The following is a 22,549-nucleotide window of genomic DNA, read 5'->3' as shown; positions in this document are numbered from 1 at the left end:
AATTAAAAAAAATATTTCGGTCCTCTAATGTCTGATGAGGGAAACTAATCCTCCAAAATGAGTGTACTGAATTGAAATGGTGTCCCATCAGCTGCCTGATGACTTTGCTGATGAGAGGATAAAGGGTGAACAACATGACAGTCATCCCTGATACAGCCTTTTGGGAACTACAAAGTTAGGTACAAAAGCTAGGTGCAAGAACCCAAACCCACCTTTAGCCACACCACTATAGACCTCTGTCATGTTTATAAGGCAGAGCTCGATAGATTCCTCATGGACACGGGGTGAAATGTCATCGAGGGTAGGCGGTAATGTGGGGTTGAGGTTACAGTCAGATCAGCTATGATCCTATTGAATGGTGGAGCAGGCTCGAGGGGCTTGCCCCTAATTCGTATGTTTGTAACTTTGACCTTTAACCTTGCTTCAGGTTCCGAGAGCTTTCGTCAATCTAATAGAGGTGTTGCAACTCATGCCACTGAGGCGTCTCCATCAAGATACCCGGCTGAACTGTCCCAGAGCACTTCTGAGGTATATTCATTCCATTTAAGTGCTTAGCTCTTTCTGCAAACATTCTGGTTGTATTTTTGGCCCAATTCTCAGTGGCAGTTGTGAGCATAAGAATGTTATCCACAAGGATCTGGATTGAGAGAGAGAGAGAATTGGGGAGTTTTATTGAAATGGCGGGTATTATGGTGGCCACAAAGGATGCAGGGGATCATCAATAGATCCCCCTACGGGCTTCGTGGAGTATGAACCTCGCTATTGTGCAGGTGGGAATTCACCCAAAAGGGATTGAGCGGCAGGAGTTTAAAAGCCACTGTTTCAACCTGGGATGGATTTCTGGAGGTCCCCGGATTTGGGCTTGTGAAGCCTATTCCGTCATGTGACTAAAAGGGTATGGTGTTGGAAGACTGGCCTTTGGTGAGATTATTACAAAAAGGATCTCAGCCATCAGATGGATAACCAGTGAGAAACCTGCATTCTCTCCTTTGGGAATGTCTCCCTGATTGCGAGCCAATCAGGCAATTAAAGGTTAGCAGGCAAGGACCCTTGGAATGGGACAACCCACCTGCCAAGAACTCTCAGTCAATCAGAAGCCAGCAGCTCTTTTGCTCAGCACTGCCATTGTGGAGGTAGTGGCCACTGCTGGAATGACACCCACCCAAAGCCTAGGGCTGGGATTCTCCGAGGCTCCGTGCTGAAATCGCACTCGGAGAATGGGGCGTTGGACCCGCGACGCCTTCACGCGATCCTCCGGCGACCGGAGAATCGGCGGCAGTTGCGCACGCATGGTAGACGCGGCGCCGGTCGGGGGCCATTAAAAGAGGCTCCTGTGGCGATTCTCCGCGGTCGACGGGCCGAGTTCCCGCCGGCGTGGTTCTCGTATGGTTCCACCTGGCGGGAACTCGCCGTCGCGGCTACAGTGGCCGTCCTGATGGGGCAGGGTGATCAGTCTCCGGGGGGGGCCTCCACGATGGCCAGACCCGTGATCGGGAGCCACCGATCGGCGGGCATGCGTGATCTGGGAGTGGCCTATCTTCTTCCGCTGTGTGGATCCGCCTTGATGCACGGGGTCGGCGTGGAAGCAGCCGCCAAGCGCTGGCGCGAACCTGCGGCCGGAAGTGCAGGGCCCATAGCGGCAGCCGGAGCTGCGTGGAGCACTCTGGCACTGTGCTGGCCCCCTTCTGACCATATAAGGGATGGGAGGTCATTGATGAAGCAGCTGAAGAACAGTACCCTGAGGAACTCCTGCAGTGCTGTCCTGGATAATAATAATCTTTATTGTCACAAGTAGGCTAACATTAACACTGCAATGAAGTTACTGTGAAAATCCCGTAACAGCCTCCCCGAACAGGCGCCGGAATGTGGCGACTAGGGGCTTTTTACAGTAACTTCATTTGAAGCCTACTTGTGACAATAAGCGATTTTCATTTCATTTCATTGCAATCCCCTAGTTGCCACATTCCGCCGCCTGTTCGGGTACACAGAGGGAGAATTCCGAATTCTCAGCTGGTACGGGAATTGAACCCGCGCTGCTGGTCTTGTTCTGCATCACAAACCAGCTGGCTAGCCCACTGAGCTAAACCAGCCATATGACTCCAACCAGTGGAGAGTTTCCCCCCTGATTCCCATTGACTCCAGTTTAGTTGGGGCTCCTTGATGCCATACTCGGTCAAATGCTGCCTTGATGTCAAGGACAGTCACTCTCGCATCACCTCATCTTTTTGATTATGCACGGGGGATAACAATTGTATTTTCTCCACTTGGAAGGTCTGCCCATTTACTAATGCACCCCAGCTAGTTATATCCTTTTTTAACCCTTAACTACATGGAATATGTTTAAACAAAAACTCCCCAGCCAAAATTAGACACTTGCAAAAAAATGGATACTTTAAGAAAGATTATTAAAGATTATTTACTGCTTCTGACTCACGTGGTAAAAGAAGCAAGAGGCATTCTGACACAATGGACACTGCAAACTGCAAACAGCCTGCATCAAACATTTTTACAACTTCAAACATGAGACATGAAACTGAACGACAGTTGGTGGAAGAAATGTCTTTTGAGGAATGGAGGACTCTTTACCCAGCATGCACAGTGGCAGAGAAACCACTCTATCTCTCGGATTGCCGGCTGACAGGGCCTCTCTCCCAGGGGTAGGATGGCTTTCCTGCCTCAATGGGCGCTGGGTGAAGAGCTCAACCATGTTACTGAGAAGTTGATAATATTTTATATAATTCAGCTATTTTATACATAATGACAAAATATTAGTAATGATTACAATCTTTCCCTCAATGTCAGCAAAACTAAGGAGAACATACAGTACAGAAGGAGGCCATTCAGTCCGCATTTAAGCCCTCACTTCCACCCTATCCCTGCAACCCAATAACCCCTCCTAAACTTTTTGGACACTAAGGGCAATTTATCTAGGCCAATCTACCTAACCTGCACATCTTTAGACTGTGGGAGGAAACCAGAGCAGCAGGAGGAAACCCACGCAGACACGGGGCGAACATACAGACTCCGCACAGACAGTGACCCAGCGGGGAATAAAACCTGGGACCCTGGCGCTGTGAAGCCACAGTGCTATCTACTTGTGCTACCGTGCTGCCCAAGCTAGTCATTGACTTCAGGAAGTGAAGAATCGTACACACCCCTGTCAGCATCATTGGAGCCGAGGTGGAGATGGTTACCCCTTCAAATTCCTAGATGTGCACATCACCAACAATCTGTCCTGGCCCACCCACGTCGACGCTACGACCAAGAAAGCACAACAGCGCCTATACTTTCTCAGGAAACTAAGGAAATTCGGCATGTCCACTTTGACTCTTATCAATGTTTACAGAAAAAGTGGGGAAAGTCTGGAGGAGCATAATCAAAGACCCCTCCCACCCGGGTTATTCTCTCTTCCAACCTCTTCCATCAGGCAGGAGATACAAAGATCTCAGAACACGCACTAACAGATTTAAAAACAGCTTCTTCCCCGCTGTAACCAGAGTCTTAAATGACCCTCTAATGGACTGATCTGATCTCTCCGCAGATCTTCTCTAATGAGTAGTACTAAACTCCTGTATGCTTCACCCGATGCCTGTGTCTATGTATTTACATTGTGTATTTTATGTTTGCCCTATTATGTATTTTCTTTTCATGTCTGTCTGGACTGTACGTAGAACAATACTTTTCACTGTACCTCGGTACACGTGACAATAAACAAATCTAATCCAATCTCCTTAAGTAGTCTAATGAACATGTTTCACTGTATTCTAATGAGTACGCTAATACACTAATTTTGTGTAACTGCCTTGCCAGATCACGGAATGATATAAATCATTCTTCAGTGGAGACACTCACCTCGTGCAAATTTGAGGTCTTAATATTTTGGAATTGTTGTTTTCAGTTAACTTCCAAATATTTTGTCATCTTTAAAATTTTTGCCTTATCACTGAACTGGAGAGAATTATCTTTTATCATAGAGCTCTTGTTTAAGAGAAAACAGGGTTAATTCTTTTTTTTGTGTAGTTTCTACAACTTCTGGAAAATATCTGCCCACTGTGTAAACTGTCTGCTGTTCATTCATCCCAAGCCCTCTAAATCACTGGGTTGAAGCCTGCTCCATGCCTCAGTCAAACGTTTATTCAGTCTCTGTCCGTTAAGGAAAAATAACTTTTTTGAGTCATAGAATGGTAAAGCACTGGAAGCAATCCAGCCCATCGTGCCTGTGGTAGCTCTTTGGGTTAACACTTCACAGCGCCAGGGTCCCGGGTTCGTTTCCCAGCTTGTGCGGAATCTGCACGTTCTCCCCGTGCCTGCGTGGGTTTCCATCGGGTGCTCCGGTTTCCTCCCACAAGTTCCGAAAGACGTGCTTGTTAGGTGAATTGGACATTCTGAATTCTCCCTCTGTGTACCCGAACATGCACTGGAATGTGGCGACTCGGGGATTTTCACAGTGACTTCATTGCAGTGTTAATGTAAGCCTACTTGTGACACTAATAAAGAGTATTATTATTATTATTATTAATCCCAGTATTTCCCATAGCCCTGTAATTTTTTTCCCCCATTGTTCGCCCCGTTCTTCTTTAAATGTTAACACTCAATCTGCTTCTACCACCCTTTCAGGCGGTGCATACCGGATGATAAAAAGACGATACCTCATATCACATTTTGTTCTTGGAAATCCATATCGCCTGATTACCAACACTTCCGTCACTCCAATAGTTTCTTCTTGTTAGGTGTCATGCTGTATCTTTCAGCAGGCAGTGTGTCATTCAGCAGTACAATTCCTGAACGTTTACATAGATATTGGGGGGATGAAGGACAGGTTCCAGAGTATAGGAAGCTCTGAGCTTGCTTACCAGAGTGGATACGGATGCTGAACCCAAAGGAATGTATGAAATAAAAACCCCAAAAGCCGTGACAAAGTGTTTTTTATTGTATCCTTACAGAATGCTGTGTTACTGTGTGGTGAAGCCCGCTGAAAACTCCCCAGAGTTACAGATGATGACTGACGCAAACATTGCTTATCAGGTAGCTCATATCGTTGTTAATGGCTGGTGATGGTGTTGGCAGATTGCTGGGTTGATGTTGGGTTTGGTTTTGTGCTGGTGTTGGGTTTGTGCTGGTGTTGGGTTTAGCGTTGTGTTGGGTTTGGTGTTGTGCTGGTGTTGGGTTTGGTGTTGTGCTGGGGTTGGTTTTGGTGTTGTGCTGGTGTTGGGTTTGGTGTTGTGCTGGTGTTGGGTTTGGTGTTGTGCTGGTGTTGGGTTTGGTGTTGTGCTGGGATTGGTTTTGTGCTGGTGTTGGGTTTGGTGTTGTGCTGGTGTTGGGTTTCATTTTTCGCTGGTATTGGGTTTGGTGTTGTGCTGGGATTGGGTTTGGTGTTGTGCTGGTGTTGGGTTTGGTGTTGTGCTGGTGTTAGGTTTGGTGTTGTGCTGGTGTTGGTTTTGTGCTGGTGTTGGTCTTGGTGTTGTGCTGGTGTTGGGTTTGGCTTTGTGCTGGTGTTGGGTTTGGTGTTGTGCTGGTGTTAGGTTTGGTATTGTGCTGGTGTTGGTCTTGGTGTTGTGCTGGTGTTAGGTTTGGTATTGTGCTGGTGTTGGTCTTGGTGTTGTGCTGGTGCTGGGTTTGGTGTTGTGCTGGTGTTGGTTTTGTGCTGGTGTTGGTCTTGGTTTTGTGCTGGTGTTGAGTTTGGTGTTGCACTGGTGTAGGATTGGTGTTGTGCTGGTATTGGGTTTGTGCTGCTGTTGGGTTTGGTTTTGTGCTGGTGTTGGTTTTTTGCTGGTTTTGGGTTTGGTGTTGTGCCGGTGTTGGGTTTGGAGTTGTGCTGGTGTTGGTTTTGTGCTGGTGTTGGGTTTGGTTTTGTGCTGGTGTTGGTTTTGTGCTGATGTTGGGTTTGGTGTTGTGCTGGTGTTGGGTTTGGTGTTGTGCTGGTGCTGGGTTTGGTGTTGTGCTGGGGATGGGTTTGGTGTTGTGCTGGTGTTGGGATTGGTGTTGTGCTGGTGTTGGGTTTCATTTTTTGCTGGTTTTGGGTTTGGTGTTGCGCTGGGATTGGTTTTGTGCTGGTGTTGGGTTTGGTGTTGTGCTGGTGTTGGGTTTGGTGTTGTGCTGGTGTTGGGTTTGGTGTTGTGCTGGGATTGGTTTTGTGCTGGTGTTGGGTTTGGTGTTGTGCTGGTGTTGGGTTTGGTGTTGTGCTGGTGTTGGGTTTGGTGTTGTGCTGGTGTTAGGTTTGGTGTTGTGCTGGTGTTGGTTTTGTGCTGGTGTTGGTCTTGGTGTTGTGCTGGTGTTGGGTTTGGCTTTGTGCTGGTGTTGGGTTTGGTGTTGTGCTGGTGTTAGGTTTGGTATTGTGCTGGTGTTGGTCTTGGTGTTGTGCTGGTGTTAGGTTTGGTATTGTGCTGGTGTTGGTCTTGGTGTTGTGCTGGTGCTGGGTTTGGTGTTGTGCTGGTGTTGGTTTTGTGCTGGTGTTGGTCTTGGTTTTGTGCTGGTGTTGAGTTTGGTGTTGCACTGGTGTAGGATTGGTGTTGTGCTGGTATTGGGTTTGTGCTGCTGTTGGGTTTGGTTTTGTGCTGGTGTTGGTTTTTTGCTGGTTTTGGGTTTGGTGTTGTGCCGGTGTTGGGTTTGGAGTTGTGCTGGTGTTGGTTTTGTGCTGGTGTTGGGTTTGGTTTTGTGCTGGTGTTGGTTTTGTGCTGATGTTGGGTTTGGTGTTGTGCTGGTGTTGGGTTTGGTGTTGTGCTGGTGCTGGGTTTGGTGTTGTGCTGGGGATGGGTTTGGTGTTGTGCTGGTGTTGGGATTGGTGTTGTGCTGGTGTTGGGTTTCATTTTTTGCTGGTTTTGGGTTTGGTGTTGTGCTGGGATTGGTTTTGTGCTGGTGTTGGGTTTGGTGTTGTGCTGGTGTTGGGTTTGGTGTTGTGCTGGTGTTGGGTTTGGTGTTGTGCTGGGATTGGTTTTGTGCTGGTGTTGGGTTTGGTGTTGTGCTGGTGTTGGGTTTGGTGTTGTGCTGGTGTTGGGTTTCATTTTTCGCTGGTATTGGGTTTGGTGTTGTGCTGGGATTGGGTTTGGTGTTGTGCTGGTGTTGGGTTTGGTGTTGTGCTGGTGTTGGGTTTCATTTTTCGCTGGTATTGGGTTTGGTGTTGTGCTGGGATTGGGTTTGGTGTTGTGCTGGTGTTGGGTTTGGCGTTGTGCTGGTGTTGGGTTTGGTGTTGTGCTGGTGTTAGGTTTGGTGTTGTGCTGGTGTTGGTTTTGTGCTGGTGTTGGTCTTGGTGTTGTGCTGGTGTTGGGTTTGGCTTTGTGCTGGTGTTGGGTTTGGTGTTGTGCTGGTGTTAGGTTTGGTATTGTGCTGGTGTTGGTCTTGGTGTTGTGCTGGTGTTAGGTTTGGTATTGTGCTGGTGTTGGTCTTGGTGTTGTGCTGGTGCTGGGTTTGGTGTTGTGCTGGTGTTGGTTTTGTGCTGGTATTGGTCTTGGTTTTGTGCTGGTGTTGAGTTTGGTGTTGTACTGGTGTAGGATTGGTGTTGTGCTGGTATTGGGTTTGTGCTGCTGTTGGGTTTGGTTTTGTGCTGGTGTTGGTTTTTTGCTGGTTTTGGGTTTGGTGTTGTGCCGGTGTTGGGTTTGGAGTTGTGCTGGTGTTGGTTTTGTGCTGGTGTTGGGTTTGGTTTTGTGCTGGTGTTGGTTTTGTGCTGATGTTGGGTTTGGTGTTGTGCTGGTGTTGGGTTTGGTGTTGTGCTGGTGTTGGGTTTGGTATTGTGCTGGTGTTTTTGTGCTGGTGTTGGGTTTGGCTTTGTGCTGGTGTTGGGTTTCGTTTTGTGCTGGTGTTGGGTTTGATTTTGTGCTGGTGTTGGTTTTGTGCTGGTGTTGGGTTTGGTGTTGTGCTGGTGTTGGTTTTGTTCTGGTGTTGGGTTTGGTTTTGTGCTGGGGTTGGTTTTTTGATGGTGTTGGGTTTGGTTTTGTGCTGGTGTTGGTTTTGTGCTCGTGTTGGGTTTGGTGTTGAGCTGGTGTTGGGTTTGGTATTGTGCTGGTGTTGGTTTTGTGCTGGTGTTGGGTTTGCTTTTGTGCTGGTGTTTGTTTTGTGCTGGTGTTGGGTTTGGATTTGTGCTGGTGTTGGTTTTGTTCTGGTGTTGGGTTTGGTTTTGTGCTGGTGTTGGTTTTGTGCTCGTGTTGGGTTTGGTGTTGTGCTGGTGTTGGTTTTGTTCTGGTGTTGGGTTTGGTTTTGTGCTGGTGTTGGTTTTTTGATGGTGTTGGGTTTGGTTTTGTCCTGATGTTGGGTTTGGTTTTGTGCTGGTGTTGGTTTTGTGCTCATGTTGGGTTTGGTGTTGAGCTGGTGTTGGGTTTGGTATTGTGCTGGTGTTGGTTTTGTGCTGGTGTTGGGTTTGCTTTTGTGCTGGTGTTGGTTTTGTGCTGGTGTTGGGTTTGGATTTGTGCTGGTGTTGGTTTTGTTCTGGTGTTGGGTTTGGTTTTGTGCTGGTGTTGGTTTTTTGATGGTGTTGGGTTTGGTTTTGTCCTGGTGTTGGGTTTGGTTTTGTGCTGGTGTTGGTTTTGTGCTCGTGTTGGGTTTGGTGTTGAGCTGGTGTTGGGTTTGGTATTGTGCTGGTGTTGGTTTTGTGCTGGTGTTGGGTTTGCTTTTGTGCTGGTGTTGGTTTTGTACTCGTGTTGGGTTTGGTGTTGTGCTGGTGTTGGGATTGGCATTGTGCTGGTATTGGGTTTGATGTTGTGCTGGTGTTGGGTTTGGTGTTGTGCTGGTGTTGGGTTTGGTGTTGTGCTGGTGTTGGGTTTGGCATTGTGCTGGTGTTGGGTTTGATGTTGTGCTGGTGTTGGGTTTGGCATTGTGCTGGTGTTGGGTTTGGTGTTGTGCTGGTGTTAGGTTTGGTTTTGTGCTGGTGTTGGTTTTGTGCTCGTGTTGGGTTTGGTGTTGTGCTGGTGTTGGGTTTGGCATTGTGCTGGTTTTGGGTTTGGTGTTGTGCTGGTGTTGAGTTTGGTGTTGTGCTGGTGTAGGGTTTGGAGTTGTGCTGGTATTGGGTTTGTGCTGGTGTTGGGTTTGGTTTTGTGCTGGGGTTGGGTTTGGTTTTGTGCTGGTGTTGGGTTTGGTTTTGTGCTGGTGTTGGGTTTGGTGTTGTACTGGTGTTGGTTTTGTGCTGGTGTAGGGTTTGGTTTTGTGCTGGTGTTAGGTTTGGTTTTGTGCTGGTGTTGGTTTTGTGCTGGTGTTGGGTTTGGTATTGTGCTGGTGTTGATGTTGTGCTTGTGCTGGGTTTGGCTTTGTGCTGGTGTTGGGTTTGGTTTTGTGCTGGTGTTGGTTTTGTGCTGGTGTTGGGTTTTGTTTTGTGCTAGTGTTGGTTTTGTTCTGGTGTTGGGTTTGGTTTTGTGCTGGTGTTGGTTTTTCTATGGTGTAGGGTTTGGTTTTGTGCTGGTGTTGGTTTTGTGCTGGTGTAGGGTTTGGTATTGTGCTGGTGTTGATTTTGTGCTGGTGTTGGGTTTGGTTTTGTGCTGGTGTTGGGTTTGGTTTTGTGCTGGTGTTGGTTTTGTGCTGGTGTTGGGTTTATTTTGTGCTGGTGTTGGTTTTGTGCTGGTGTTGGGTTTGGCATTGTGCTGGTGTTGGGTTTGGTGTTGTGCTGGTGTTAGGTTTGTTTTGTGCTGGTGTTGGTTTTGGTGTTGTGCTGGTGTTGAGTTTGGTGTTGTGCTGGTGTAGGGTTTGGTGATGTGCTGGTATTGGGTTTGTGCTGGTGTTGGGTTTGGTTTTGTGCTGGTGTTGGTTTTGTGCTGGTGTTGGGTTTGGTATTGTGCTGGTGTTGTTTTTGTGCTGGTGTTGGGTTTGGCTTTGTGCTGTTGTTGGGTTTCGTTTTGTGCTGGTGTTGGTTTTGTGCTGGTGTAGGGTTTGGTGTTGTGCTGGTGTTGGGTTTGGTGTTGTGCTGGTGTTGGGTTTGGCGTTGTGCTGGTGTTGGGTTTCATTTTTTGCTGGGGTTGGGTTTGGTGTTGTGCTGGTGTTGGGTTTGGTGTTGTGCTGGGGTTGGGTTTGGCGTAGTGCTGGTGTTGGGATTCATTTTTGCTGGGGTTGTTTTTGTTGTTGTGCTGGTGTTGGGTTTGGTGTTGTGCTGGTGTTGGGTTTGGTGTTGTGCTGGTGTTGGGTTTGGTTTAGTGCTGGTGTTGGGTTTGGTTTAGTGCTGGTGTTGGGTTTGGTGTTGTGCTGTTGTTGATTTTGTGCTTGTGTTGGGTTTGGCTTTGTGCTGGTGTTGGGTTTGGTTTTGTGCTGGTGTTGGTTTTGTGCTGGTGTTGGGTTTTGTTTTGTGCTAGTGTTGGTTTTGCGCTGGGGTTGGGTTTGGTGTTGTGCTGGTGTTGGTTTTGTTCTGGTGTTGGGTTTGGTTTTGTGCTGGTGTTGGTTTTTTTATGGTGTAGGGTTTGGTTTTGTGCTGGTGTTAGTTTTGTGCTGGTGTAGGGCTTGGTATTGTGCTGGTGTTGATTTTGTGCTGGTGTTGGGTTTGGTTTTGTGCTGGTGTTGGGTTTGGTTTTGTGCTGATGTTGGTTTTGTGCTGGTGTTGGGTTTGCTTTTGTGCTGGTGTTGGTTTTGTGCTGGTGTTGGGTTTGGTGTTGTGCTGGTGTTGAGTTTCATGTTGTGCTGGTGTTGGGTTTGGCATTGTGCTGGTGTTGGGTTTGGTGTTGTGCTGGTGTTAGGTTTGTTTTGTGCTGGTGTTGTTTTGGTGCTGTGCTGGTGTTGAGTTTGGTGTTGTGCTGGTGTAGGGTTTGGTGTTGTGCTGGTATTGGGTTTGTGCTGGTGTTGGGTTTGGTTTTGTGCTGGTGTTGGGTTTGGTGTTGTACTGGTGTTGGTTTTGTGCTGGTGTTGAGTTTGGTTTTCTGCTGGTGTTAGATTTGGTTTTGTGCTGGTGTTGGTTTTGTGCTGGTGTTGGGTTTGGTATTGTGCTGGTGTTGTTTTTGTGCTGGTGTTTGGTTTGGCTTTGTGCTGGTGTTGGGTTTGGTTTTGTGCTGGTGTTGGTTTTGTGCTGGTGTTGAGTTTGGTTTTGTGCTGGTGTTGGTTTTGCGCTGGTGTTAGGTTTGGTTTTGTGCTGGTGTTGGGTTTGGAGTTGTGCTGGTATTGGGTTTGTGCTGGTGTTGTGCTGGTTTTGTTCTGGTGTTGGGTTTGGATTTGTGCTGGTGTTGGTTTTGTTCTGGTGTTGGGTTTGGTTTTGTGCTGGTGTTGGTTTTTTGATGGTGTAGGGTTTGGTTTTGTGCTGGTGTTGGTGTTGTGCTGGTGTAGGGTTTGGTATTGTGCTGGTGTTGGGTTTGCTTTTTTGCTGGTGTTGGTTTTGTGCTTGTGTGGGGTTTGGTTTTGTGCTGGTGTTGGGTTTGCTTTTTTGCTGGTGTTGGTCTTGTGCTGGTGTTGGGTTTGCTTTTGTGCTGGTGTTGGTTTTCTGCCGGTGTTGGGTTTGGTGTTGTGCTGGTGTTGGGTTTGGTGTTGTGCTGGTGTTGGTTTTGTTCTGGTGTTGGTCTTGGTGTTGTGCTGGTGTTGGGTTTGATGTTGTGGTGGTGTTAGGTTTGTTTTGTGCTGGTTTTGGTTTTAGTGTTGTGCTGGTGTTGGTTTTGTGCTGGTGTTGGGTTTGGTATTGTGCTGGTGTTGTTTTTGTGCTGGTGTTGGGTTTGGCTTTGTGCTGGTGTTGGGTTTGGTTTTGTGCTGGTGTTAGGTTTGGTTTCGTGCTGGTGTTGGTTTTGGGTTTGGTGTTGTGCTGGTGTTGAGTTTGGTGTTGTGCTGGTGTAGGGTTTGGAGTTGTGCTGGCATTGGGTTTGTGCTGGTGTTGGGTTTGGTTTTGTGCTGGTGTTAGGTTTGGTTTTGTGCTGGTGTTGGTTTTGTGCTGGTGTTGGGTTTGGTATTGTGCTGGTGTTGATTTTGTGCTTGTGTTGGGTTTGGCTTTGTGCTGGTGTTGGGTTTGGTTTTGTGCTGGTGTTGGGTTTGGTTTTGTGCTGGTGTTGGTTTTGTGCTGGTGTTGGGTTTTGTTTTGTGCTAGTGTTGGTTTTGTGCTGGGGTTGGGTTTGGTGCTGTGCTGGTGTTGGTTTAGTTCTGGTGTTGGGTTTGGTTTTGTGCTGGTGTTGGTTTTTCTATGGTGTAGGGTTTGTTTTGTGCTGGTGTTAGTTTTGTGCTGGTGTAGGGTTTGGTATTGTGCTGGTGTTGATTTTGTGCTGGTGTTGGGTTTGGTTTTGTGCTGGTGTTGGGTTTGGTTTTGTGCTGATGTTGGTTTTGTGCTGGTGTTGGGTTTGCTTTTGTGCTGGTGTTGGTTTTGTGCTGGTGTTGGGTTTGGTGTTGTGCTGGTGTTGAGTTTCATGTTGTGCTGGTGTTGGGTTTGGCATTGTGCTGGTGTTGGGTTTGGTGTTGTGCTGGTGTTAGGTTTGTTTTGTGCTGGTGTTGGTTTTGGTGCTGTGCTGGTGTTGAGTTTGGTGTTGTGCTGGTGTAGGGTTTGGTGTTGTGCTGGTATTGGGTTTGTGCTGGTGTTGGGTTTGGTTTTGTGCTGGTGTTGGGTTTGGTGTTGTACTGGTGTTGGTTTTGTGCTGGTGTTGAGTTTGGTTTTCTGCTGGTGTTAGATTTGGTTTTGTGCTGGTGTTGGTTTTGTGCTGGTGTTGAGTTTGGTTTTGTGCTGGTGTTGGGTTTGGTTTTGTGCTGGTGTTGGTTTTGTGCTGGTGTTGAGTTTGGTTTTGTGCTGGTGTTGGTTTTGCGCTGGTGTTGGGTTTGGTTTTGTGCTGGTGTTGGGTTTGGAGTTGTGCTGGTATTGGGTTTGTGCTGGTGTTGTGCTGGTTTTGTTCTGGTGTTGGGTTTGGATTTGTGCTGGTGTTGGTTTTGTTCTGGTGTTGGGTTTGGTTTTGTGCTGGTGTTGGTTTTTTGATGGTGTAGGGTTTGGTTTTGTGCTGGTGTTGGTGTTGTGCTGGTGTAGGGTTTGGTATTGTGCTGGTGTTGGGTTTGCTTTTTTGCTGGTGTTGGTTTTGTGCTGGTGTGGGGTTTGGTTTTGTGCTGGTGTTGGGTTTGCTTTTTTGCTGGTGTTGGTCTTGTGCTGATGTTGGGTTTGCTTTTGTGCTGGTGTTGGTTTTCTGCCGGTGTTGGGTTTGGTGTTGTGCTGGTGTTGGGTTTGGTGTTGTGCTGGTGTTGGTTTTGTTCTGGTGTTGGTCTTGGTGTTGTGCTGGTGTTGGGTTTGATGTTGTGCTGGTGTTAGGTTTGTTTTGTGCTGGTTTTGGTTTTAGTGTTGTGCTGGTGTTGAGTTTGGTGTTGTGCTAGTGTAGGGTTTGGTGTAATGCTGGTGTTGGTTTTGTTCTGGTGTTGGTCTTGGTGTTGTGCTGGTGTTGGGTTTGATGTTGTGCTGGTGTTAGGTTTGTTTTGTGCTGGTTTTGGTTTTAGTGTTGTGCTGGTGTTGAGTTTGGTGTTGTGCTAGTGTAGGGTTTGGTGTAATGCTGTTGTTGGTTTTGTTCTGGTGTTGGTCTTGGTGTTGTGCTGGTGTTGGGTTTGATGTTGTGCTGGTGTTAGGTTTGTTTTGTGCTGGTGTTAGATTTGGATTTGTGCTGGTGTTGGTTTTGTGCTGGTGTTGGGTTTGGTATTGTGCTGGTGTTGTTTTTGTGCTGGTGTTGGGTTTGGCTTTGTGCTGGTGTTGGGTTTGGTTTTGTGCTGGTGTTAGGTTTGGTTTTGTGCTGGTGTTGGTTTTGGGTTTGGTGTTGTGCTGGTGTTGAGTTTGGTGTTGTGCTGGTGTAGGGTTTGGAGTTGTGCTGGCATTGGGTTTGTGCTGGTGTTGGGTTTGGTTTTGTGCTGGTGTTAGGTTTGGTTTTGTGCTGGTGTTAGTTTTGTGCTGGTGTTGGGTTTGGTATTGTGCTGGTGTTGATTTTGTGCTTGTGTTGGGTTTGGCTTTGTGCTGGTGTTGGGTTTGGTTTTGTGCTGGTGTTGGGTTTGGTTTTGTGCTGGTGTTGGTTTTGTGCTGGTGTTGGGTTTTGTTTTGTGCTAGTGTTGGTTTTGTGCTGGGGTTGGGTTTGGTGCTGTGCTGGTGTTGGTTTAGTTCTGGTGTTGGGTTTGGTTTTGTGCTGGTGTTGGTTTTTCTATGGTGTAGGGTTTGTTTTGTGCTGGTGTTAGTTTTGTGCTGGTGTAGGGTTTGGTATTGTGCTGGTGTTGATTTTGTGCTGGTGTTGGGTTTGGTTTTGTGCTGGTGTTGGTTTTGGTTTTGTGCTGGTGTTGGTTCTGTGCTGGTGTTGGGTTTGCTTTTGTGCTGGTGTTGGTTTTGTGCTGGTGTTGGGTTTGATGTTGTGCTGGTGTTGGGTTTGGTGTTGTGCTGGTATTGGGTTTGTGCTGGTGTTGGGTTTGATGTTGTGCTGGTGAAGGGTTTGGTGTTGTGCTGGTATTGGGTTTGTGCTGGTGTTGGGTTTGATGTTGTGCTGGTGTAGGGTTTGGTGTTGTGCTGGTATTGGGTTTGTGCTGGTGTTGGGTTTGGTGTTGTGCTGGTGTTGAGTTTCATGTTGTGCTGGTGTTGGGTTTGGCATTGTGCTGGTGTTGGGTTTGGTGTTGTGCTGGTGTTAGGTTTGTTTTGTGCTGGTGTTGTTTTGGTGCTGTGCTGGTGTTGAGTTTGGTGTTGTGCTGGTGTAGGGTTTGGTGTTGTGCTGGTATTGGGTTTGTGCTGGTGTTGGGTTTGGTTTTGTGCTGGTGTTGGGTTTGGTGTTGTACTGGTGTTGGTTTTGTGCTGGTGTTGAGTTTGGTTTTCTGCTGGTGTTAGATTTGGTTTTGTGCTGGTGTTGGTTTTGTGCTGGTGTTGGGTTTGGTATTGTGCTGGTGTTGTTTTTGTGCTGGTGTTTGGTTTGGCTTTGTGCTGGTGTTGGGTTTGGTTTTGTGCTGGTGTTGGTTTTGTGCTGGTGTTGAGTTTGGTTTTGTGCTGGTGTTGGTTTTGCGCTGGTGTTAGGTTTGGTTTTGTGCTGGTGTTGGGTTTGGAGTTGTGCTGGTATTGGGTTTATGCTGGTGTTGTGCTGGTTTTGTTCTGGTGTTGGGTTTGGATTTGTGCTGGTGTTGGTTTTGTTCTGGTGTTGGGTTTGGTTTTGTGCTGGTGTTGGTTTTTTGATGGTGTAGGGTTTGGTTTTGTGCTGGTGTTGGTGTTGTGCTGGTGTAGGGTTTGGTATTGTGCTGGTGTTGGGTTTGCTTTTTTGCTGGTGTTGGTTTTGTGCTTGTGTGGGGTTTGGTTTTGTGCTGGTGTTGGGTTTGCTTTTTTGCTGGTGTTGGTCTTGTGCTGGTGTTGGGTTTGCTTTTGTGCTGGTGTTGGTTTTCTGCCGGTGTTGGGTTTGGTGTTGTGCTGGTGTTGGGTTTGGTGTTGTGCTGGTGTTGGTTTTGTTCTGGTGTTGGTCTTGGTGTTGTGCTGGTGTTGGGTTTGATGTTGTGCTGGTGTTAGGTTTGTTTTGTGCTGGTTTTGGTTTTAGTGTTGTGCTGGTGTTGGTTTTGTGCTGGTGTTGGGTTTGGTATTGTGCTGGTGTTGATTTTGTGCTTGTGTTGGGTTTGGTATTGTGCTGGTGTAGGGTTTGGAGTTGTGCTGGCATTGGGTTTGTGCTGGTGTTGGGTTTGGTTTTGTGCTGGTGTTAGGTTTGGTTTTGTGCTGGTGTTGGTTTTGTGCTGGTGTTGGGTTTGGTATTGTGCTGGTGTTGATTTTGTGCTTGTGTTGGGTTTGGCTTTGTGCTGGTGTTGGGTTTGGTTTTGTGCTGGTGTTGGGTTTGGTTTTGTGCTGGTGTTGGTTTTGTGCTGGTGTTGGGTTTTGTTTTGTGCTAGTGTTGGTTTTGTGCTGGGGTTGGGTTTGGTGCTGTGCTGGTGTTGGTTTAGTTCTGGTGTTGGGTTTGGTTTTGTGCTGGTGTTGGTTTTTCTATGGTGTAGGGTTTGTTTTGTGCTGGTGTTAGTTTTGTGCTGGTGTAGGGTTTGGTATTGTGCTGGTGTTGATTTTGTGCTGGTGTTGGGTTTGGTTTTGTGCTGGTGTTGGGTTTGGTTTTGTGCTGATGTTGGTTTTGTGCTGGTGTTGGGTTTGCTTTTGTGCTGGTGTTGGTTTTGTGCTGGTGTTGGGTTTGGTGTTGTGCTGGTGTTGAGTTTCATGTTGTGCTGGTGTTGGGTTTGGCATTGTGCTGGTGTTGGGTTTGGTGTTGTGCTGGTGTTAGGTTTGTTTTGTGCTGGTGTTGGTTTTGGTGCTGTGCTGGTGTTGAGTTTGGTGTTGTGCTGGTGTAGGGTTTGGTGTTGTGCTGGTATTGGGTTTGTGCTGGTGTTGGGTTTGGTTTTGTGCTGGTGTTGGGTTTGGTGTTGTACTGGTGTTGGTTTTGTGCTGGTGTTGAGTTTGGTTTTCTGCTGGTGTTAGATTTGGTTTTGTGCTGGTGTTGGTTTTGTGCTGGTGTTGGGTTTGGTATTGTGCTGGTGTTGTTTTTGTGCTGGTGTTGGGTTTGGCTTTGTGCTGGTGTTGGTTTTGTGCTGGTGTTGAGTTTGGTTTTGTGCTGGTGTTGGGTTTGGTTTTGTGCTGGTGTTGGTTTTGTGCTGGTGTTGAGTTTGGTTTTGTGCTGGTGTTGGTTTTGCGCTGGTGTTGGGTTTGGTTTTGTGCTGGTGTTGGGTTTGGAGTTGTGCTGGTATTGGGTTTGTGCTGGTGTTGTGCTGGTTTTGTTCTGGTGTTGGGTTTGGATTTGTGCTGGTGTTGGTTTTGTTCTGGTGTTGGGTTTGGTTTTGTGCTGGTGTTGGTTTTTTGATGGTGTAGGGTTTGGTTTTGTGCTGGTGTTGGTGTTGTGCTGGTGTAGGGTTTGGTATTGTGCTGGTGTTGGGTTTGCTTTTTTGCTGGTGTTGGTTTTGTGCTGGTGTGGGGTTTGGTTTTGTGCTGGTGTTGGGTTTGCTTTTTTGCTGGTGTTGGTCTTGTGCTGATGTTGGGTTTGCTTTTGTGCTGGTGTTGGTTTTCTGCCGGTGTTGGGTTTGGTGTTGTGCTGGTGTTGGGTTTGGTGTTGTGCTGGTGTTGGTTTTGTTCTGGTGTTGGTCTTGGTGTTGTGCTGGTGTTGGGTTTGATGTTGTGCTGGTGTTAGGTTTGTTTTGTGCTGGTTTTGGTTTTAGTGTTGTGCTGGTGTTGAGTTTGGTGTTGTGCTAGTGTAGGGTTTGGTGTAATGCTGGTGTTGGTTTTGTTCTGGTGTTGGTCTTGGTGTTGTGCTGGTGTTGGGTTTGATGTTGTGCTGGTGTTAGGTTTGTTTTGTGCTGGTTTTGGTTTTAGTGTTGTGCTGGTGTTGAGTTTGGTGTTGTGCTAGTGTAGGGTTTGGTGTAATGCTGTTGTTGGTTTTGTTCTGGTGTTGGTCTTGGTGTTGTGCTGGTGTTGGGTTTGATGTTGTGCTGGTGTTAGGTTTGTTTTGTGCTGGTGTTAGATTTGGATTTGTGCTGGTGTTGGTTTTGTGCTGGTGTTGGGTTTGGTATTGTGCTGGTGTTGTTTTTGTGCTGGTGTTGGGTTTGGCTTTGTGCTGGTGTTGGGTTTGGTTTTGTGCTGGTGTTAGGTTTGGTTTTGTGCTGGTGTTGGTTTTGGGTTTGGTGTTGTGCTGGTGTTGAGTTTGGTGTTGTGCTGGTGTAGGGTTTGGAGTTGTGCTGGCATTGGGTTTGTGCTGGTGTTGGGTTTGGTTTTGTGCTGGTGTTAGGTTTGGTTTTGTGCTGGTGTTAGTTTTGTGCTGGTGTTGGGTTTGGTATTGTGCTGGTGTTGATTTTGTGCTTGTGTTGGGTTTGGCTTTGTGCTGGTGTTGGGTTTGGTTTTGTGCTGGTGTTGGGTTTGGTTTTGTGCTGGTGTTGGTTTTGTGCTGGTGTTGGGTTTTGTTTTGTGCTAGTGTTGGTTTTGTGCTGGGGTTGGGTTTGGTGCTGTGCTGGTGTTGGTTTAGTTCTGGTGTTGGGTTTGGTTTTGTGCTGGTGTTGGTTTTTCTATGGTGTAGGGTTTGTTTTGTGCTGGTGTTAGTTTTGTGCTGGTGTAGGGTTTGGTATTGTGCTGGTGTTGATTTTGTGCTGGTGTTGGGTTTGGTTTTGTGCTGGTGTTGGTTTTGGTTTTGTGCTGGTGTTGGTTCTGTGCTGGTGTTGGGTTTGCTTTTGTGCTGGTGTTGGTTTTGTGCTGGTGTTGGGTTTGATGTTGTGCTGGTGTTGGGTTTGGTGTTGTGCTGGTATTGGGTTTGTGCTGGTGTTGGGTTTGATGTTGTGCTGGTGTAGGGTTTGGTGTTGTGCTGGTATTGGGTTTGTGCTGGTGTTGGGTTTGATGTTGTGCTGGTGTAGGGTTTGGTGTTGTGCTGGTATTGGGTTTGTGCTGGTGTTGGGTTTGGTGTTGTGCTGGTGTTGAGTTTGGTGTTGTACTGGTGTTGGGTTTGGTGTTGTGCTGGTATTGGGTTTGTGTTGGTGTTGGGTTTGGTTTTGTGCTGGTGTTGGGTTTGGTGTTGTACTGGTGTTGGTTTTGTGCTGGTGTTGGGTTTGGTGTTGTGCTGGTGTTGGGTTTGGCGTTGTGCTGGTGTTGGGTTTGGTGTTGTGCTGGTGTTGGGTTTGGTTTTGTGCTGGTGTTGGGTTTGGTGTTGTGCTGGTGTTGGGTTTGGCTTTGTGCTGTTGTTGGGTCTGGTTTTGTGCTGGTGTTGGTTTTGTGATGATGTTGGGTTTGGCGTTGTGCTGGTGTTGGGTTTCATTTTTTGCTGGGGTTGGGTTTGGTGTTGTGCTGGTGTTAGGTTTGGTTTTGTGCTGGTGTTGGTTTTGTGCTGGTGTAGGGTTTGGTTTTGTGCTGGTGTTGGGTTTGGTTTTGTGCTGGTGTTGATTTTGTGCTGGTGTTGGGTTTGGTGTTGTGCTGGTGTTGGGTTTGGTTTTGTGCTGGTGTTGGTTTTGTGCTGGTGTAGGGTTTGGTTTTGTGCTGGTGTTGGGTTTGGTTTTGTGCTGGTGTTGATTTTGTGCTGGTGTTGGGTTTGGCTTTGTGCTGTTGTTGGGTTTGGTTTTGTGCTGGTGTTGGTTTTGTGCTGGTGTAGGGTTTGGTGTTGTGCTGGTGTTGGGTTTGGTGTTGTGCTGGTGTTGGGTTTGGCGTTGTGCTGGTGTTGGGTTTCATTTTTTGCTGGGGTTGGGTTTGGCTTTGTGCTGTTGTTGACTTTGGTTTTGTGCTGGTGTTGGTTTTGTGCTGGTGTAGGGTTTGGTTTTGTGCTGGTGTTGGGTTTGGTTTTGTGCTGGTGTTGGTTTTGTGCTGGTGTTGGGTTTGGTGTTGTGCTGGGGTTGGGTTTGGCTTTGTGCTGGTGTTGGGTTTGGTGTTGTGCTGGGGTTGGTTTTGGTGTTGTGCTGGTGTTGGGTTTGGTGTTGTGCTGGGGTTGGTTTTGGTGTTGTGCTGGTGTTGGGTTTGGTGTTGTGCTGGTGTTGGGTTTGGCTTTGTGCTGTTGTTGGGTTTGGTTTTGTGCTGGTGTTGGTTTTCTGCTGGTGTTGGGTTTGGCGTTGTGCTGGTGTTGGGTTTCATTTTTTGCTGGGGTTGGGTTTGGTGTTGTGCTGGTGTTGGGTTTGGTTTTGTGCTGGTGTTGGTTTTGTGCTGGTGTAGGGTTTGGTTTTGTGCTGGTGTTGGGTTTGGTTTTGTGCTGGTGTTGATTTTGTGCTGGTGTTGGGTTTGGTGTTGTGCTGGAGTTGGGTTTGGTTTTGTGCTGGTGTTGGTTTTGTGCTGGTGTAGGGTTTGGTTTTGTGCTGGTGTTGGGTTTGGTTTTGTGCTGGTGTTGATTTTGTGCTGGTGTTGGGTTTGGCTTTGTGCTGTTGTTGGGTTTGGTTTTGTGCTGGTGTTGGTGTTGTGCTGGTGTAGGGTTTGGTGTTGTGCTGGTGTTGGGTTTGGTGTTGTGCTGGTGTTGGGTTTGGCGTTGTGCTGGTGTTGGGTTTCATTTTTTGCTGGGGTTGGGTTTGGCTTTGTGCTGTTGTTGACTTTGGTTTTGTGCTGGTGTTGGTTTTGTGCTGGTGTAGGGATTGGTTTTGTGCTGGTGTTGGTTTTGTGCTGGTGTAGGGTTTGGTTTTGTGCTGGTGTTGGGTTTGGTTTTGTGCTGGTGTTGGGTTTGGTGTTGTGCTGGAGTTGGGTTTGGTTTTGTGCTGGTGTTGGTTTTGTGCTGGTGTAGGGTTTGGTTTTGTGCTGGTGTTGGGTTTGGTTTTGTGCTGGTGTTGATTTTGTGCTGGTGTTGGGTTTGGCTTTGTGCTATTGTTGGGTTTGGTTTTGTGCTGGTGTTGGTTTTGTGCTGGTGTTGGGTTTGGTGTTGTGCTGGTGTTGGGTTTGGCGTTGTGCTGGTGTTGGGTTTCATTTTTTGCTGGGGTTGGGTTTGGCTTTGTGCTGTTGTTGACTTTGGTTTTGTGCTGGTGTTGGTTTTGTGCTGGTGTAGGGTTTGGTTTTGTGCTGGTGTTGGGTTTGGTTTTGTGCTGGTGTTGATTTTGTGCTGGTGTTGGGTTTGGTGTTGTGCTGGGGTTGGGTTTGGCTTTGTGCTGGTGTTGGGTTTGGTGTTGTGCTGGGGTTGGTTTTGGTGTTGTGCTGGTGTTGGGTTTGGTGTTGTGCTGGGGTTGGTTTTGGTGTTGTGCTGGTGTTGGGATTGGCTTTGTGCTGGTGTTGGGTTGGGTTTAGTGCTGGTGTTGGGTTTGGTGTTGTGCTGGTGTTGATTTTGTGCTTGTGTTGGGTTTGGCTTTGTGCTGGGGTTGGGTTTGGTGTTGTGCTGGTGTTGGTTTTGTTCTGGTGTTGGGTTTGGTTTTGTGCTGGTGTTGGTTTTTTTATGGTGTAGGGTTTGGTTTTGTGCTGGTGTAGGGTTTGGTTTTGTGCTCGTGTTGGTTTTGTGCTGGTGTTGGGTTTGCTTTTGTGCTGGTGTTGGTTTTGTGCTGGTGTTGGGTTTGGTTTTGTGCTGGTGTTGGGTTTGGTTTTGTGCTGGTGTAGGTTTTGTGCTGGTGTTGGGTATGGTTTTGGTATGGTCAGATTGAGTGTTAACATTTCAAGAAGAACGGGACAAACAATGGTGGAAAAAGGTAAAGGGCTATGGGTAAAACTGGGATTATTAATAATAATAATCTTTAATGTCAAAAGTAGGCTTACATTAACAAAGCAATGAAGTTACTGTGAAAAGCCCCGAGTCGCCACATTCCGGCGCTTGTTCGGGCACATAGAGGGAGAATTCAGAATGTCCAATTTACCTAACAGCACGTTTTTCAGGACATGTGGGAGGAAACCGGAGCACCCAGAGGAAACCCACACAGACACGGGGAGAACATGCAGACTCCGCACAGTGGCCCAAGCCATGATTCAAACCTGGGACGCTGGAGCTGTGAAGCAACAGTGCTACCCACTATGCTACCGTGCCGCCCCAGCTTGTTGGTGCGAGTATAAACCAGGGAAGGAACTGTTCCGCCGATTGCCTTTTTACTCACAATTACGAGTTCGATAGTGTCCTCAAAGAATTAGTTTACTCAAACTCCACTGGCATTAATTTATTCCTTTCTCTGTCCCTTCCCACCTCAGCGGAGCACTCAGAAGCTTATTGAATCTGGCAAGTATGATACTCAAGAAAACTTCACTGTCGTGTTACAGCCCTTCTTTCGTCGTATGGAAATCCCAATTTTAGAAGTAAGTGATAATGCTTTTGTGCCTCTTTATTGCAGGACAGGATATGCTTCACTGTCCCAGGGTAGCCTGCTCACACACTCTTGATATACTTCTTTCAAATTTCAGAATGGACGACCAGACATCTCATTCTTTGCCCCAGACTGTTTCCATTTAAGCCGGAAGTTCCACGTACAGATGTCAAAGGCTTTCTGGAATAACATGGTAAGTGTATTCATTGACCTAAGTAGCCTCTTTTCTGGCACCGACCTGACTTCTCAGCGTTGTTTTCAAATCCTCGGGGTAGTGTCCTAGGCCCAGCCATCTTCAGCTGCTATACCAATGACCTCCCTTCCATCACAAGGTCTGAAGTGGGGATGATTGCGGATGACTGCACAATGTTCAGCACCATTCACGACTCCTCAGATAATGAAGCAGTCCATGTCCAAATGCAGCAAAACCTGGACAACATCCAGGCTTGGGCTGACAAGTGGCAAGTTACATTTGTGCCACACAAGTGCCAGGCAATGACCATCTCCTACAGGAGAGCACCTAACATTTGCCCCTTGACATTCAATGGCATTACCATCGCTGAATCCCCCAAAATCAACATCCTGGGGGTTACCATTGATCAGAAACTGAACTGGACTAGCCATATTAATGGGAAGTCGAAGGCTAGGAATCCTACTGTGGGTAACTCACCTCTTGACCCCCCCAAAGCCTGTCCACCGTCTACAAGGCACAAGTCAGGAGTGTAATGGAATGCTCTCCACTTGCCTGCAAAGTACAGCTCCAACAATACTCAAGGAGCTCGACACCGTCCAGGACAAAGCAGCTCACTTGATTGTTCCCCCTCTTCCACAAACATTCAAACCCTCTACCACTGATGAACCGTGGCAGCCGTGTGTACCATCTACAAGATGCACGGCAGTAACTTATCGAGGTTCCTTAGACAGCACCTTCCAAACCCACAACCACCACCATCTAGAAGGACAAGAGCAGCAGATGTCTGGGAACACCACCAACAGGAGGTTCCCCTCC

The 22,549-nt window shown here is 47.5% G+C and overlaps 1 protein-coding gene across 1 annotated transcript in view; it reads left to right on the top strand.

Moving 5' to 3' along the window:
- plb1 (phospholipase B1) overlaps nt 1-22,549 on the top strand; it is a 288,667-nt gene that overhangs the window by 186,254 nt on the left and 79,864 nt on the right. The window contains exons 39-42 of the mRNA XM_072500134.1: nt 428-528; nt 4,944-5,025; nt 21,428-21,532; nt 21,638-21,733. Coding sequence (XP_072356235.1) covers nt 428-528; nt 4,944-5,025; nt 21,428-21,532; nt 21,638-21,733 — 384 coding nt within the window. The remainder of the gene's footprint in view (nt 1-427; nt 529-4,943; nt 5,026-21,427; nt 21,533-21,637; nt 21,734-22,549) is intronic.

The sequence above is a fragment of the Scyliorhinus torazame genome, chromosome 4 (assembly GCF_047496885.1).
Source record: "Scyliorhinus torazame isolate Kashiwa2021f chromosome 4, sScyTor2.1, whole genome shotgun sequence".
Classification (NCBI taxonomy): Eukaryota; Metazoa; Chordata; class Chondrichthyes; order Carcharhiniformes; family Scyliorhinidae; genus Scyliorhinus; species Scyliorhinus torazame.
This window is presented reverse-complemented; position numbering and strand designations above follow the sequence as displayed.